Source organism: Anser anser (assembly GCF_964211835.1).
Source record: "Anser anser genome assembly, chromosome: 1".
Taxonomy (NCBI): domain Eukaryota; kingdom Metazoa; phylum Chordata; class Aves; order Anseriformes; family Anatidae; genus Anser; species Anser anser.
The window spans coordinates 75606748-75620386 of NC_139720.1; the positions used below are offsets into that span (position 1 = coordinate 75606748).

At 42.1% G+C, this 13639-nt stretch overlaps 1 protein-coding gene across 5 annotated transcripts; it reads right to left on the reverse strand.

Moving 5' to 3' along the window:
• Positions 1-993: 993 nt before the first annotated feature.
• Positions 994-12540, reverse strand: LOC310901821 (uncharacterized protein). Of its 5 annotated transcripts, none has more exons than XM_083842274.1 (5): positions 12109-12540; positions 5289-5425; positions 3980-4081; positions 2781-2892; positions 994-2253 (listed from the first exon to the last, which is right to left on the reverse strand). In XM_083842274.1, exons 2-5 carry the CDS (start codon positions 5420-5422, stop codon positions 2152-2154), a joined length of 450 nt encoding a protein of 149 aa, XP_083698400.1. In that variant the 5' UTR covers positions 5423-5425; positions 12109-12540; the 3' UTR covers positions 994-2151. The 5 variants fall into 5 exon arrangements, with proteins under 5 accessions (XP_083698400.1, XP_083698398.1, XP_083698397.1 ...); XM_083842272.1 differs by having other exon boundaries at positions 5289-5650; positions 12109-12216; XM_083842271.1 differs by having other exon boundaries at positions 11903-12189.
• Between the last annotated feature and the right edge of the window lie 1099 nt (positions 12541-13639).

Genomic DNA, 13639 nt, shown 5'->3' on the forward strand with positions numbered 1-13639 from the left:
TCATGTGTGGTGTTGATGTAGTTACAGTTCATGCTCCCCGGTACTGTGTTTTATTCCATACATGCCAGATGCTGAACTTTCCCTAGGATTCAAAGTGTTATTTATTGCAGTCCTTGAGAGTGAAAAACTACAGCCCTCTCCCCTACAGCTTTCATGTGGAATAGGCAGTGTGGCAGTCTCCTATATATAGCTGCTCTCCTGGGCGTAAAGATTATTTATCTAGACATACATGAAATTATTTTGTATTGTTAAAATGATTCAGCCAGGAAGAATCAAATTATTTGCAATGGATACGTTTGTTACACTCACATAGTTGGTTTATTAGACTTTTTTGATGGGAGTTTTTACACCTTACTAAATGACTTAAAAATATATTCTATCATGTCACTAGTATGGAGTTAAACAGAACAACCAACTCACTGGTGATGTTTTGGTCTCTTTTTTTGGTTATATGGGCAATTCCGTTTGCCAGCTTCTGGCCTGGGTAACACCATGGTTCCAAATGTACCACACATGCTTTTCTAGCAAAGTACCTTACGTGCCTGCTCCTGAATGGCAGGTTGAGTCCAGAGCATTGTGAAAGAAAGGTGACGTATTTTTGGAGAGACTCCAGTTTACGTGCTGCTGCTTGCATGTTGAAGGGTATACTGCAGCCATCATCCTCTAGTTACTTTTTTTTTCCTCTGCATTTCTAGTAAGTTGAAGATATTTCAAAATCTTTTAACATAAAATGTTTGGACAAAATATTCTACTTCAACCTTCTTTTCTCTCTCTCTCTCCCCTTCTCTTCTTTTTTTTTTTCTCCAGAAGAGTGGTTTGAGGTGGAAGGCTAGGCGCTTAATTGGATTTGGTACCATCCACAAAGGAGAGGAAACACATCCCTCAACCCTCTGAATTGGGCATTTACCTACAGGAAGAAGAGTGCTGTAAATTCATTGTCTCAAATTAAAAGCTGGGTCTCGAATTTGAAACTCCAGCCTCTCAGGCGAGTGCTTAAATTACTGCACCATTAAATACTGTATTTTCCTGTTTCAAAAGTGCCCTAGCAGTGGTATTCACTTGATGAGAAAGGAAGCAGGTATCCCCTCTTATGAGGGGAATACCCAAACCACAGAGATGCACTTTCATTTTCTGTCTGTGGTCCTGTGCAGTGAAAAGCAGCTTAAGCAGCAGCACTCAGGGAGGATGCACACACACAGGTAGGCAGGATCATTTGGCATGGCTGGGGCATGCTCTTGAGAGGCAAGAAGGCAGCGTGTCCTGGCTGCTGCCCAGAGAGGGTGGAGGTGACACCTATCCCACCGCCATTTTACAAGCTTCCTCTACTCAGTTATTTCCCCGTAACCACATGACTTCCAAAAAGCTGAGTCATCAAAAAAAAAAAGTTTCTCAAATTCTGTTTTTTCTGGGCAACTCAGAATTTTACTTCATAAAGAGGCAGAAGAATGTAAAAATCTGTAGTCAATTTTTGATAAGTTCTGCAGAAGTAATGGATTGGATTGGGTGGCCCTTGAGTGCCAGTCCAACCAACATGATTGCTAGCTCATCTGAACAACTCTTTTTTCCAATAAACTAGTTCCATATGCTTATTTTACTAAGTAAAGGTAAAGCGAGGCCTGCCCTTTAGTATTAGATAATCTGTACAAGATGAAATTATTAATGTGTAATAGCACAGTCCTAGGAAACAAAGTAGATAACACTGCAAAACATTTAAAGCAACAATTTAATTTTAGAAAAGTATCATGGTTTTAATCTTTGCTATTGCTTTTACAGTGTTAACATTTAAAGGATGACCAGCATGCCTTCTGTCTTCCCCACTGACAGAATATTTTCAAGAAACTCCTTTATATGAAATAGACATTTTGTATTGCATTAAAACAAACAAAAAAGGACAGAAACAGACTTTCTGATCACCTGGCCTCACACTTCAAAACTAGCAAGTCAGGCAGTTATCCAGCAACAACCTCATTATTTTAAACATTTTCTTTTAAAAAAGAGTATGAAACAGCAGTGACCCAGCACTAGCCTAGGTTTTAAATATAAAAGAGATTTTTATCAGTGTAAATTTGAAAAACAAACCAGCTGCCACCACCTGGGTGTTAATTATATTGGTCAGAGTCCAGCAATGACCTCCTATTGTAATTCTCTGTGTTAATTCTGCAGTCCATAACTTATGGCCCACCAAAATGCAACAACAAGCAAGGCTGCGGGCACCAGCTTCTGGCAGAGGCACCTGAAAGGAAGCCGACAAATCTGCGGGAAGAAAGGGGAGGCCATTAGAAATGACAAGAAGCGAAAAGCTGGTGCAGAAAAGTGAGGATGACTGCCTGCAGGCAAGGTTAGTGCCAAACTGAGAACATCGCCCTGCGCCTCTGCAGGAACAAGCCGCAGAGGTGAGTCTTACCCATCCACTCCTGTGTCTGTCCTTTCCAAACTCCACAGAGTCCTCGTCTCTCCTCCAAAATGTAAGGTACAACACTGATTATAACAGCCTACCCACCCTATCTCATCTAGAATATAGCCTCACAGTTTTTTTATGGTGGGGAGACTCCTGTTTGCATAGAGCCCCAGTGATTTCAGTGGCAGCTTAGCACGTGAGTGTTCGGAGACACTCGGCGCACTCAGTCTATGAACAAGACGTTTTGGTTTTGGTGAGGGGTACCAACAAACTAAGGAAAAAACCTGAACCTAGAGTCACCTATCAGGCTTTACTTGGTGACACTTAGATGGGAGTGAGGTGTTGCTGTAACAGAAAGGTGGAGAAGAGGGAGAGCTCATACCCAGCTTCCATAACCAGCGATCCTCTTTGTCCAGTTATTGTTCGAAATATTTCCAAATCTTCTTGTAACACTTTTAATAATATTCCATGTCTGGAAAACACTGATAGCAACCCTGATGATTAAACAAGAAACCACAACAGACAAAAACAGAAAACAAAACATGGGGATAGAAATTTTATTCTAAAAATTGGCAAACTAAATGCCAAGTGTAGAAAACTGTAAAACAAAGCCTCACTCAACTCCAATATGTTCCTTCTTTAAAGTCTACAGAGTAATCAATGCATGTGCATTTCTTTAAATATTTAGGAGGAAAATCTGGTAACTCAGTCGGGCTTTAAAAGCTAAACAGATGTGATTTTAGAATTAACTGGTTACTACCTTGACATGAGGAAGCATGCAGCAGATCTCCTGACTGTCAGCCATGTGCCTTTGCTCTTATTTCCAGCTAAGAGCAGCAAACCCCAGTAAGAGCTGTTGGTCCCTGAGGAATCAGGGTCCAGTGCAGGTGTGCCTGGCTGACCCAGAGGCCCTGTGCAGCCTGAATCTGAGCTGACTGAGGCTGCCCGAGTGTGGCTATATACTGCGTTCAGGAACATAGGTGTAATCGGCTCGTATTCTCTTGAAATCTGCAGTAGTCGACTCTCCTTTCAGACTAGGACATTACTATGCTAATTACTGCATTTCTGCAGTTAATCTGTGGTCTTTAACTATAGATGACAGCCCTGTCAGCTCTCAGCAGATAATAGGCAGTGCAAACAAGTTGAGCCACGTTTTATTGAGTGTGCCTCGATGGGTTGTTTAACATGCAGTAACATGTTAATCCCTAAAGCATCGCACTTGCTAGGCTGCAGACCTCTCCTCATTCAGTTGTGCTTAAAGACATGGTCTAACCTAGAAAAACTACAGTGCTGTTGTGGAATTTTAAATACCTAGAAACTGTTTAAGTCTTTTGACTGTAAATGGTTATAGTCTGTGGAAACAATTTTCATTATAAAAATCTTCCCCGTAAAATAAGATCCAGTATCTGGTTTCTTTCTTGGGTTCTGTATGAAGCAACAGTAGTAGTGATACACACATATATATATATATAAATATATAATTTTTATTTTTTACTTTGGGTGCAGAAATGTTATTATTTTTCTATCTAACATGATTTTTAAAAGTAGCCAAAAACAGATGGTGTCAGTAAGGTAACTCACCCATGTGCCAGGTGAAGCAGCCTTTCTTCAATCTTCCTGCTGTATGCTCTGTTAAATTCGTCCCCAATTAGTGCCAGCTGATGGCCAACCTGGACAGCTGAGCTGGAAGGCATTCAGGATATCCACATTAGAGGAAAATACTGCAACCTTGCTTCTTTAAAAAGCACTCTGCAACTGTCAGGTACAATTATTTCCCTAATGGATGGACTAAGCTTGGCATGTAAAAGCTAAATGTTAGGGCTTTTTTATTATTTATAGGTTTATTGATCAGGCACCTTAAGTCCATATTTATAGGCTTAAGTGCTGTGATGTTTTCATAAAAACCTGCCTATTTGACACTTTTGAAAAGCCATGGTACCTAATTCCTTCATATAATACAACAGTATTCCGGTCCTAGAATTTTTTTCCACAAAGTTGAAATATTGAAAGCCTTCACTTCAGATGACTCAAAATGTCTCACATTACATATCTGATCATTTTTTTTTGTCCAACAAAATTAATCCAGTGATCTCCACGATGCAGTCCAGTTCTCCAGCTAATGGGTGATGCTAGAGTAGAACTGGCCAAAGCACAATGGCTGTTCAAGATCCTGGGGCACACAAGTCCCTGAGCTATGACCGCTGTCAAACACAAAAGCTAAGGAATTTTGGTGGGTCCCCGAACTGTTTACACTATACTGATGAAAATCTCCAATGAAATTTAGTTTCTTTTAGATGTGCATGCTTTTTTTTGTATAAAAATAATTATGACTATATGTTTTTATTTTAACTTGTATTTCTGCTGAGACCTGTTTATGGGATCTGCTGCACAGTAAGTGGACTCAAAAGCCTTATTCTAGCGATTGACTTAAAAAACCTCAGGGTTGGTTTGGTCAGTCAAACAACAACAACAACAACAGAAAGGAATTTTCACAGATGGGAAAGACAGCCCCTGACTGCTGAACTGGAAAAAATGTATGCACGGGATTAAAAAAAAAAAAAAGAAAAGAAAAAGCACTGCACTATTGGTTGTTGTGAGAGGTGCCTGGAGAATTGTATAAAAATGGCCTCTTCAGCTGCTTGTTATAACAGGTGGGCTTCTAATGAAGAGCCACATCTGTGTCCCTGGACAGCATAAAAAGTTGTAGACATTTAATGCAGCATTATCTCATACAATTGGTGCTAAGCACTACAGGTTATCTATACTTGCATCTACTACACTTTCAATAGCATCCATGATTCCATGGCTTAGCCAGGAGTCTTCATGAAGGTCAGAGTGGGGGTTGTACCCAGGCGCGGAGGACAGAAGGAGCATTCTTGCAGCATGATACCTGATATTAAACTCCATTTGCTCTGCAGTATCTGGCGCTGCCAGGAGGTTGCCATATATTTCATCTTCTGGCTCTCCATCAGGGTAGCTGGAAAGAACAAAGTGCCTGGAGCTTCTCCGTGTCTGGGACATCATACTCTGCAACAAGACCAGAGTCAGTCCCTCGGCGTCTGGTAGCGCAAGGTCTTCTCATTTTAGATGGATGTGGTTCAGAGTACGCGTTCGCCCCTTTTGGGTCTGCAGTCAGAACGCGAGCGTTGCGGAGGTAAGAACTATTTTGAGAGCGTCAAAGGAAAGTTTCAGTGAACCAACAGATGTACAGCGATTCAAACGTGTAGCCTCCTCACAATGGGTCAAAACAGCCTAGAAATTGGAAAATCTAGATAAACATAGCTAGCATAGCTAAGTATAGCTTCCCAGTAGTTTCACTTAGTATGAGATGCTTTCCTAAGCTGTTGGCAATGACCTCCTACCATTGCATTGCTCCAGCTGACCAGAAAGTGATTCAAAACCACTAGCCAGGATCTAGCACATAGGCACATCAAAAGACATGGGCCTGTTCTAGCAAAATAAATGACAAAACTCCCAGGGTTTCAGCCCAAGTTGTGCATCTCTAGTATTTCCAATACCTTGATAAGTCTTTCCTTAAAGCACCAAAGAGACTGAGTTAACCCACAGCAGATCTCAGAGCAGAGCTAATGTTTCTGTAGCTTTTGCAAATGTTTTTATTTGACTTATCAAGCCCAATGACATCAGAGCTGTGCACCAGGGCTATTTAAAACTACACACACACCCTCAGGCAGCCAGCGCTCCTCCTGCCCCAGGGATGTTTGCTTCTGCAGCATTGCGGAGGGAGGCTCTGTTCTGCCTTTACAGTGCCTGATGATTGACTGTGATGACAGTCCTCTGGATGTGCATTGGTTTTATCTGGCATGGCTTTGGCCTGCTGCTTTATCTCTCTACTCCCCAGCTACATCATTACTGAGCTGATTCTTTTTGCTACCGATCTTGGAAAACAATGAATGCGATTTCCCCCAGACTGGATTCTTTTGTCCTTTTAAGCGCATGCTGCAGAATAAAACCTATGTAAAGTATTCTGAGAGATGGAGCTGAACCAAGTAAAAGGTGTCTGCGGTAAAGCTGCTCATAGTGGATTTGTTTGCCATCTTAATGCAATCCCATAAACTCTTTCTTCAAGATTTATGTCTGGGACAAGATTGGGGCCTTTGTGCACTGAGAAACTCCTGATCTTCTTTCAATATTTAGAAGACATTATTACATTTTCCATAAAGCACTTATCATCAATTACGGTATATATATTACTGCATAAGTAAATGCACTTCCATGAACTAGCAGAAACTTCGTACTAACTAAATGAAAAGTTAGTTAGTACCAAGTACCAACTCAGTTCTACAAAAGCAAAGACGCTGCTTAGTGACACTTAATGTGACTGGGGAGAAAATTCTAAGGATTACTTTATGTTCAGTAGATATTAGCATATATCATACAGATTATAGTTTACTATTATCTTGTTTTAAACACTTCCTTTACGTGTTGTTGTATGCCCCTCTCCTCAGTCCAAGCAAAGATCAGGAAAAGGGTTATGTCCATAGGGACTTCCAACTTTTCCAGCACCATATCCGATTTCCAGAAACCCAGTCACCTGGAGGACTTTGTAGCTCTGAATGAGGTGCCAAGGCTCTGTATGTACAACACAGTGAAGCTGTCACACTTGAAAAAAAACACAAAACATATTCCCTGGTGCTAGTACCTGAGCTGGCCCTTCCATTTCCCAGGGGAACAACTAGACCAGTGGGTTACCAGCTGCATCCCTCCCTATTTTTTGGGCAAGGCTGATGCAACATAAGCACTATTGCAGCATGATCTGCATTATCTGGGGCAGCTCCTGGTTTGGGACCTCCAAACCAAATGTATTTAAAAACAGCACAAAAACTCAACTGTCTATTATTGCATGTTTATACCAACTATTCTTAGACTTCACAACCGTGCACTGTGAAAAAATCTCTAAAAAAAGGTATTTTCTATTTTTTTCCATTTCTAGAATAGATGCTAGTTTCACATTTGCAGGGCCACACAATGGAAATGTCTACATCTGTAGGGGATGAAAATTGAGTTCTGAAAGAGACCTATAATAAGTCAGTGCACTACAGAAATCAGAAATGTAAACAAACCATACAATACCACGACAAAAGCCCAAAGCACAACATATGCTTCCTCACACCTGTTATGATAATACCTTCCTCCCACAGGCTAAAAAAGAAACTGCTGTAGCTGCTGAGTCCTGCTGCCAAGGATTCAGCTGCAGCCTGCCCTGCTGTTTTCACCCACCGATTTGTCTCCACATTCAAGTCAGGGAGAGCTAAGGAAGAGGGTATTTGTTGTGCACTGGGTAGAACTGGCAGCGCTGGGGCAAAGGCACTCATCAGAGGGCTATTCCCCTGAAGGTGTGTGAGATGTGGCTCATTTAATTGCAAAGCAAAGCTTAGTGATGGCCTTTCTGGCAGCTAGGGGCCAAACTGAGGCCATTTGCTAATTTTTGTCATCTTTTTTAAATCTAGATGCACAGGTATACATAGGCGTACATGTGAAAGCTGCATTAATGTGGACCCAGTTTGTTTCTCAAGTCTAGATCCATACAGAGCTGGGCAAGAAGAGTGTATATCATGTGTTACAGCCAATTCTGATCCTCCAAAGCGGGATGTATCGATCTTCCACCATCTGTCTCATTCTTTCCTTCTTTTTCTCGCTTACACACAAAGAATGGGCAAACTGAATTTGGTTTACAGAAACCAAGAGGTTCCAAGTTTGTGTTAATAACTTAGATAGCAAGTGACCATAACCTAATCCTCACAACGTGTCTGAGAGGCATAGCAGGATCCCATACTAGCACCAGCAAGTATCTCCAACCTAGCTAGCAGATCAAAAAGCTCGTTCTTTTTTGTAAGGCTTTGACTGAGCAAACTAAAAGCGTAGTTTTAAAATGGTGAAATGCCTTCAGCAGAATGAATAATGTATTTAAAGTTAAATGCATACTTACTGTTTTGGTGAATAGGTCCAAATTTAAAAAGCTCTCTAAATGCCTATGCTTATGTATATGATGGAAATTATGACTTTTTATGAACACAGTTATGATTAAATAATTAAAATCCTCTTTCTACCAAAGATGCTTGACTCTATCTTTACTTTGCCTAGTCATTTTTTTTCCAGTTGTGTCTCTTTTTTAACCTAGCAAAAGGGAACAGAAAATCTTCTTCAAAAACGAAAACATTGCTAAACTGTGTATACTGGCAGGTGAGTTGGGGAAAACTATAAAGGTCCTGAGATTTTCTTGTATTAAGTTTGATTAGATTTGCTGTGGCAATAATTTTTAAGAAGGTAGACACAATAACCTCTCAGTATAATGCACTGAATTCATCAATGATAATTTACATATTAATGTATTTTATCACATATCTATAATATGTGCTGTTTACATCTTATGCATGCTTTATGCAGACGACTGATAAAACTAATTAGAACTAAAGTATGTGATTTAGTATATTTTAAAGATGGTTGTGAAATTAGAAAATTGCTGTCGATGATCTAATTCCAGCATTCAAACTCAAAATTCCCAAACCTACCTACATAAAGAAAGATTGCCAGATAAGACTCTTGTCCCTTATCCCTGAGGTATCAAAGCATATCTCAAACTGTTTCAGATTCTACCAGCTGCCTATGCAAACTAAATTTAAATGAAGAACAAATAGAGGCTTGGTTGTTTGCATATATGCCTTTCAATCCATAGCCAACTCTTTAAAAACATGACATCATCCAGACTGTTGCAAACACAAATCTCTATTCCATTTTACAAGGACAAGTCTTTGATAAGATGACTGAAGTTGAAGAACTAGTTAACATTACCAAGAAACTGAAATATCAGCCACTTAGGGGGAAATAGCGAGGAGGAATATATGCTTTAAAGCCCAGAGTGGTTTTCTGGTTTGTTCTCTTTTATGTTTCCTATGACCTCTGCCAGAAGCAGCAGCAGTGGCTGAAGGAGCTGCTGGCCTCAGCTGTTGACTTTTCTTCCCTTGCTAGCCAGAAGCCATCAGCCACTGACCGTATGTAGGCACAGCAGGACCCACAGACACCAGCACCACCACTGCCTCTCTCTCCCCTCATTGGGATACCCAGGCTTCAGCAGGCTTTCCTCCTCAACCACAGCCATTCGTGGCCAAGCACTGCGAGGCACCCATCGGCATCTTCAGCTTCTTTTAAGGAAAGAGGAAAGGTTAAGTAATTGTTATTCATTTTTTTCTGGGTTAGGTTGCTGGATTTACTCTTAAATCGGTGTCAGACCAAGGAGCAGAGATAAATTCACTCTTTGTCTTGTACTGTGTTCTCAACCAGCTTAATGCCAATGACCTTGGATACTGTTTACACATAAACATGTCTTAATATTGCCTCAAACAGCTATTAAAGCCATACTTCTGCAAATATAAGAAATACACACTGTACTTCTACATTTTATTTCATCTACGTTCTTGTTATCAGAACATGCCTTCACTGGGAGTTTAACACAGGCTCTCTCACCTCAAAACAGGATAAGAAAGTGTTTGATTATATTTAGAAACAAAAGAAAATGTATTCCTTAAGCAAATCTTGTAACCTCAGGAGTGAAATAAAAGGATATAATAGACTTTAAATGGAGGAAGCCTTTTGAAATATAAAGCTTGCACAGGTATTTTTCTATTTCAGTCTGCTGAGACTGTTAAAGGCATCATGAGTGAAATTCTGAGTCAAGACTTCAAGAATGTCTGTCTCAAGTCTTTCATTGCCTTTTGTCAGATTTTTATGCATCATCAGAACTTGCATATTGTCATTTAGAGCACTCTGAGAGCACCAGTCCCTACTGGGACATTTATTATGCAACCGCAGAAAGCAACAAAAGGTTTCTGCCTTAGAAATTAGATAATACAGTTACGTCCACAGTAAAAGCTATGATTTGATAAACCTACAAAGTGTCATTTTCCTTAAAGTATCTATTGAGTCCTTCAGTGCTCACCGGTGTACTTCAACAGCTTCTAAATTCTGAAGGAAATGAGTAAGTTCTGCTTTTATTAAAAAAAAATAAAAGTCTTATGGGAAGAACTGAGGACATTGAAGAGAAAGATATTAATACTAAACTGAAATTAATCATTTCTTAAAAAAAATCTGCCACACTCAGATTTTAGTTTCATGGCAGCGGCCAGCATCTCAGGGATGTCTTCTTCATCCTACTTGTTCACAAAGAGTTAAGTTTTAGAGCAGAAGCTTTCTGACTTAATCTAACATTTACATATCCTTTTCAAAACATCTTCTGCCCTTTGCACTTCTCAGTCTCAGAAAAAGGTCAAGACTGTTTTATAACATAAAAAGATTTTGTTTAAAATTGCTACTTGATTTACATGGCCAATTTGTAAAAGGTAAGTGTGAAAATGTAAATAGTTCTGTCATATATGTATGGGCTGTTAAGCTATGGAAAATATTTCTTTGCTCACATTTAAAAACTTCAAAACTTTGTAGTTTTTTATTTTTGAAAACTACAAAAGTGATGCAGGTAGAAAAGTTGTTACTGGTAGTCAAAAAATTTCACACATTGCTCATATTGAAAAAAAAAAAAAAGTACTTGAAAGGCCTTGTTCTGCCATCCATGCGAACAGTGGAGTATCTGCAGCAAGCCTGGTGGCATCCTCAGCAAGCAGATTGCGGAATTCATGCCTTGATATTAAATTCAGATTTACAGGATGCTCATCACCAAGGCCATAATCTGTAAAAATACTTAGGCAGATGTTTAGCTTCAGTTTCTCAAATAATATTGTTAATTTAAACATGATATTTCATATTCTTAAAAAACCTAACAGCATTGGGGTAGTGTGGGCTGCTGTTTTCCCTCACCTGGTCCCCCTTAGCACTGCGCAGCATGGCACGTACGGTGTCATGCATTGCCACCTCACACCTGCATCCTGTCCTGTGCAACAGGGCACGCTACTGGACTCGTGGTAAGAAAGGATTGCATCTTCCGTGACTTTTGGCGGTCTCCTCCTACAGGTGTCTCTGAGATCCTGCTTACTGCTGTCAGATCAGAAAGGTGAAGGGAAGGGTTGATGTGGAAGTACAAGGTAATTGAAAGTCTAAGAAGTAAAATTTAAGTCACTGTTTATGCTGCCTTTTTTTGTTGTTGTCCCACACATCAGTATAAAGAATTAAAACACCATGTCGTTCTCAGTTTTACTTAAGCTTCCCATACTGGTGAAGCGCTGGCGGTAACAAAGTTGCTCTGACTTAAAATCCCACTCCACCTACAATATTCTGGTGGTTTCCACACGTTACAATTACCAGGCGTTTTATTAATCCCACCAAACACACAAACCCGAGGGCGAAAGGGGCATCCTGCTGCCCGGGGGTCGCTGCAGCAGATCCCCCGCCTTCGGGACCGGCCCCGCCCGGGGACCGGGCCCTTGGCACCCACCGGCGCTGGCTCAGGCTCGCTGTCTTCGCTCCGTGCTCGTGGGCTCTTGCTGCCCGCGGTCCTCCCGCCCGGGGCCAGGACCGGGGCAGCTCCGAACCGCTTACCTCGAGCCGTCCGTTTCGGGCTTGTTGCGAGGGTTCGCTTCCTGCTCCGCTAGGAGCGAAACGACGCGCACCCGTCTCCGCGTCTCCGCAGGGGAGGCAGGCGCCGGGAACCGGGCGCGCCGCTACCGCAGCATCGCCTCACAGGTCGGCCTTCCCGGCCGGCCCCTCGCCTCCCTCTCCGATCTCCCCCCGCCGCCACCGCTCACCTCGGCTCGGCTTCCCCCGGCACTAAGAAGCCGCCGCCGCCGCCCCGCGGCCACACGCAGGCGTCGGGGAAGTGGGGCCCGGCCCCGGCCCGCGGCCTGCCCCCATTGTCCGCCCGCCGCCCCGCCCCGGCCCGCCGCCGGCACGGGGCGTTGGGGACCCCGCCGTGCAGTGGAGGGCTGAGAGGGCTGCTCGCACCGGCGGAGGCGCCCGAGTGGCGCGGTCCGGTGCCCAAGGGCCCCTTCGTGAATTGGGAAATGTGGCGGGGCTGGCTGTTGGACGGGGGGGGTAGCGGGCTGTCCCCCGAGGGGCACCGCTAGGCAGAGGCATCCGGTGTACGCGGCATCCCCGCCCGCTCCGCAGCGAACCCAGGCAGGGGCTAACGGGTTGGAGGGATGCCCGCTGAAGCCTGACCTCTTGCTCAAAAGGTTTAGTGAGGTCACGGGACTTTGAGTGTTTTCCTTCTGTGCTGTTGATAACAGCACGGTGAGTGATTCAATCGGGATCAGCCATCACTAGAGAGCAAGGTTTGCTTTGGAGAGCTTTAAAGAACCAGAAAACCCCTATTGCTCCACGCTTTATTGTCATGTCAAACAGGAGACTTTACCGGGTAATGCCCGGCAGTGGACTTTGCTCTCTATTTATACTATGATTTCACCTCTCTGTTGGTGAAGGTAAACAACATGAGAAGCAGAGCAGTGGCACAGATGCCGCACTCTGCCTGAAGTGTGGGTGTCTGCAGACTTTCACGATTCAGTTTTCAAACATAGAGAAGTGCTTGTGTGTGTGTATATATATATTTATAATATTTACGCAGACCACTTTTTCTTGCACTATGTACTATAATCCTTCTTGTGAGTTGGATGTTCTTCCATCATCTTCCAAGCTCCACACATCAGGGTTACCCATCTGTGAAATGAACATGACAGTCCTTATCTTCAAACTCATGCCGAGGACTGTGTTGCGAGGACTGTGTGTACACTTATGCATGCAATATGCTGGATGAGAATTGCCTCGAAAGTACAATATAATAAAAGGGAAATTAACCTCGGTAATATCACTTCTTGCCAAGACTTTGTCCCTTTTGGTATTTTTGACATTTCAATTCTTTATTTACTTTCAATTTTTTATTTCAGTTTTGTATTCATTTTCAAATCAGTAATGGTTCCCTTCACACACCCAGGCTTAATTTTGAACATGAAGGTACTCTTGCATGAGTTGACTCATGCTTAAAATAAAACACACAAATGTCATTGTAGGAGTGATCTCTGCCACAAAGATAGCACGCTGATGCTGCGCAGCATTTCCTGATACAATAATAGTAAGCATTATTAAGCTGTTTTCAAATTCTCACCAACTTCCCTTGTTGGAACAAGAATGTTACAAAATAGAGATGCATTAATATTAAAAACTAGAGCATCTATTATTAGCTCTCAGCTGTGATGTAATGCTGTTGATGTAATTTTCAGAGACAGCAAAACAACAGATCTTTATTCCATGAAACTGTAACTTTGATTAAGGACTGCTGAGTTA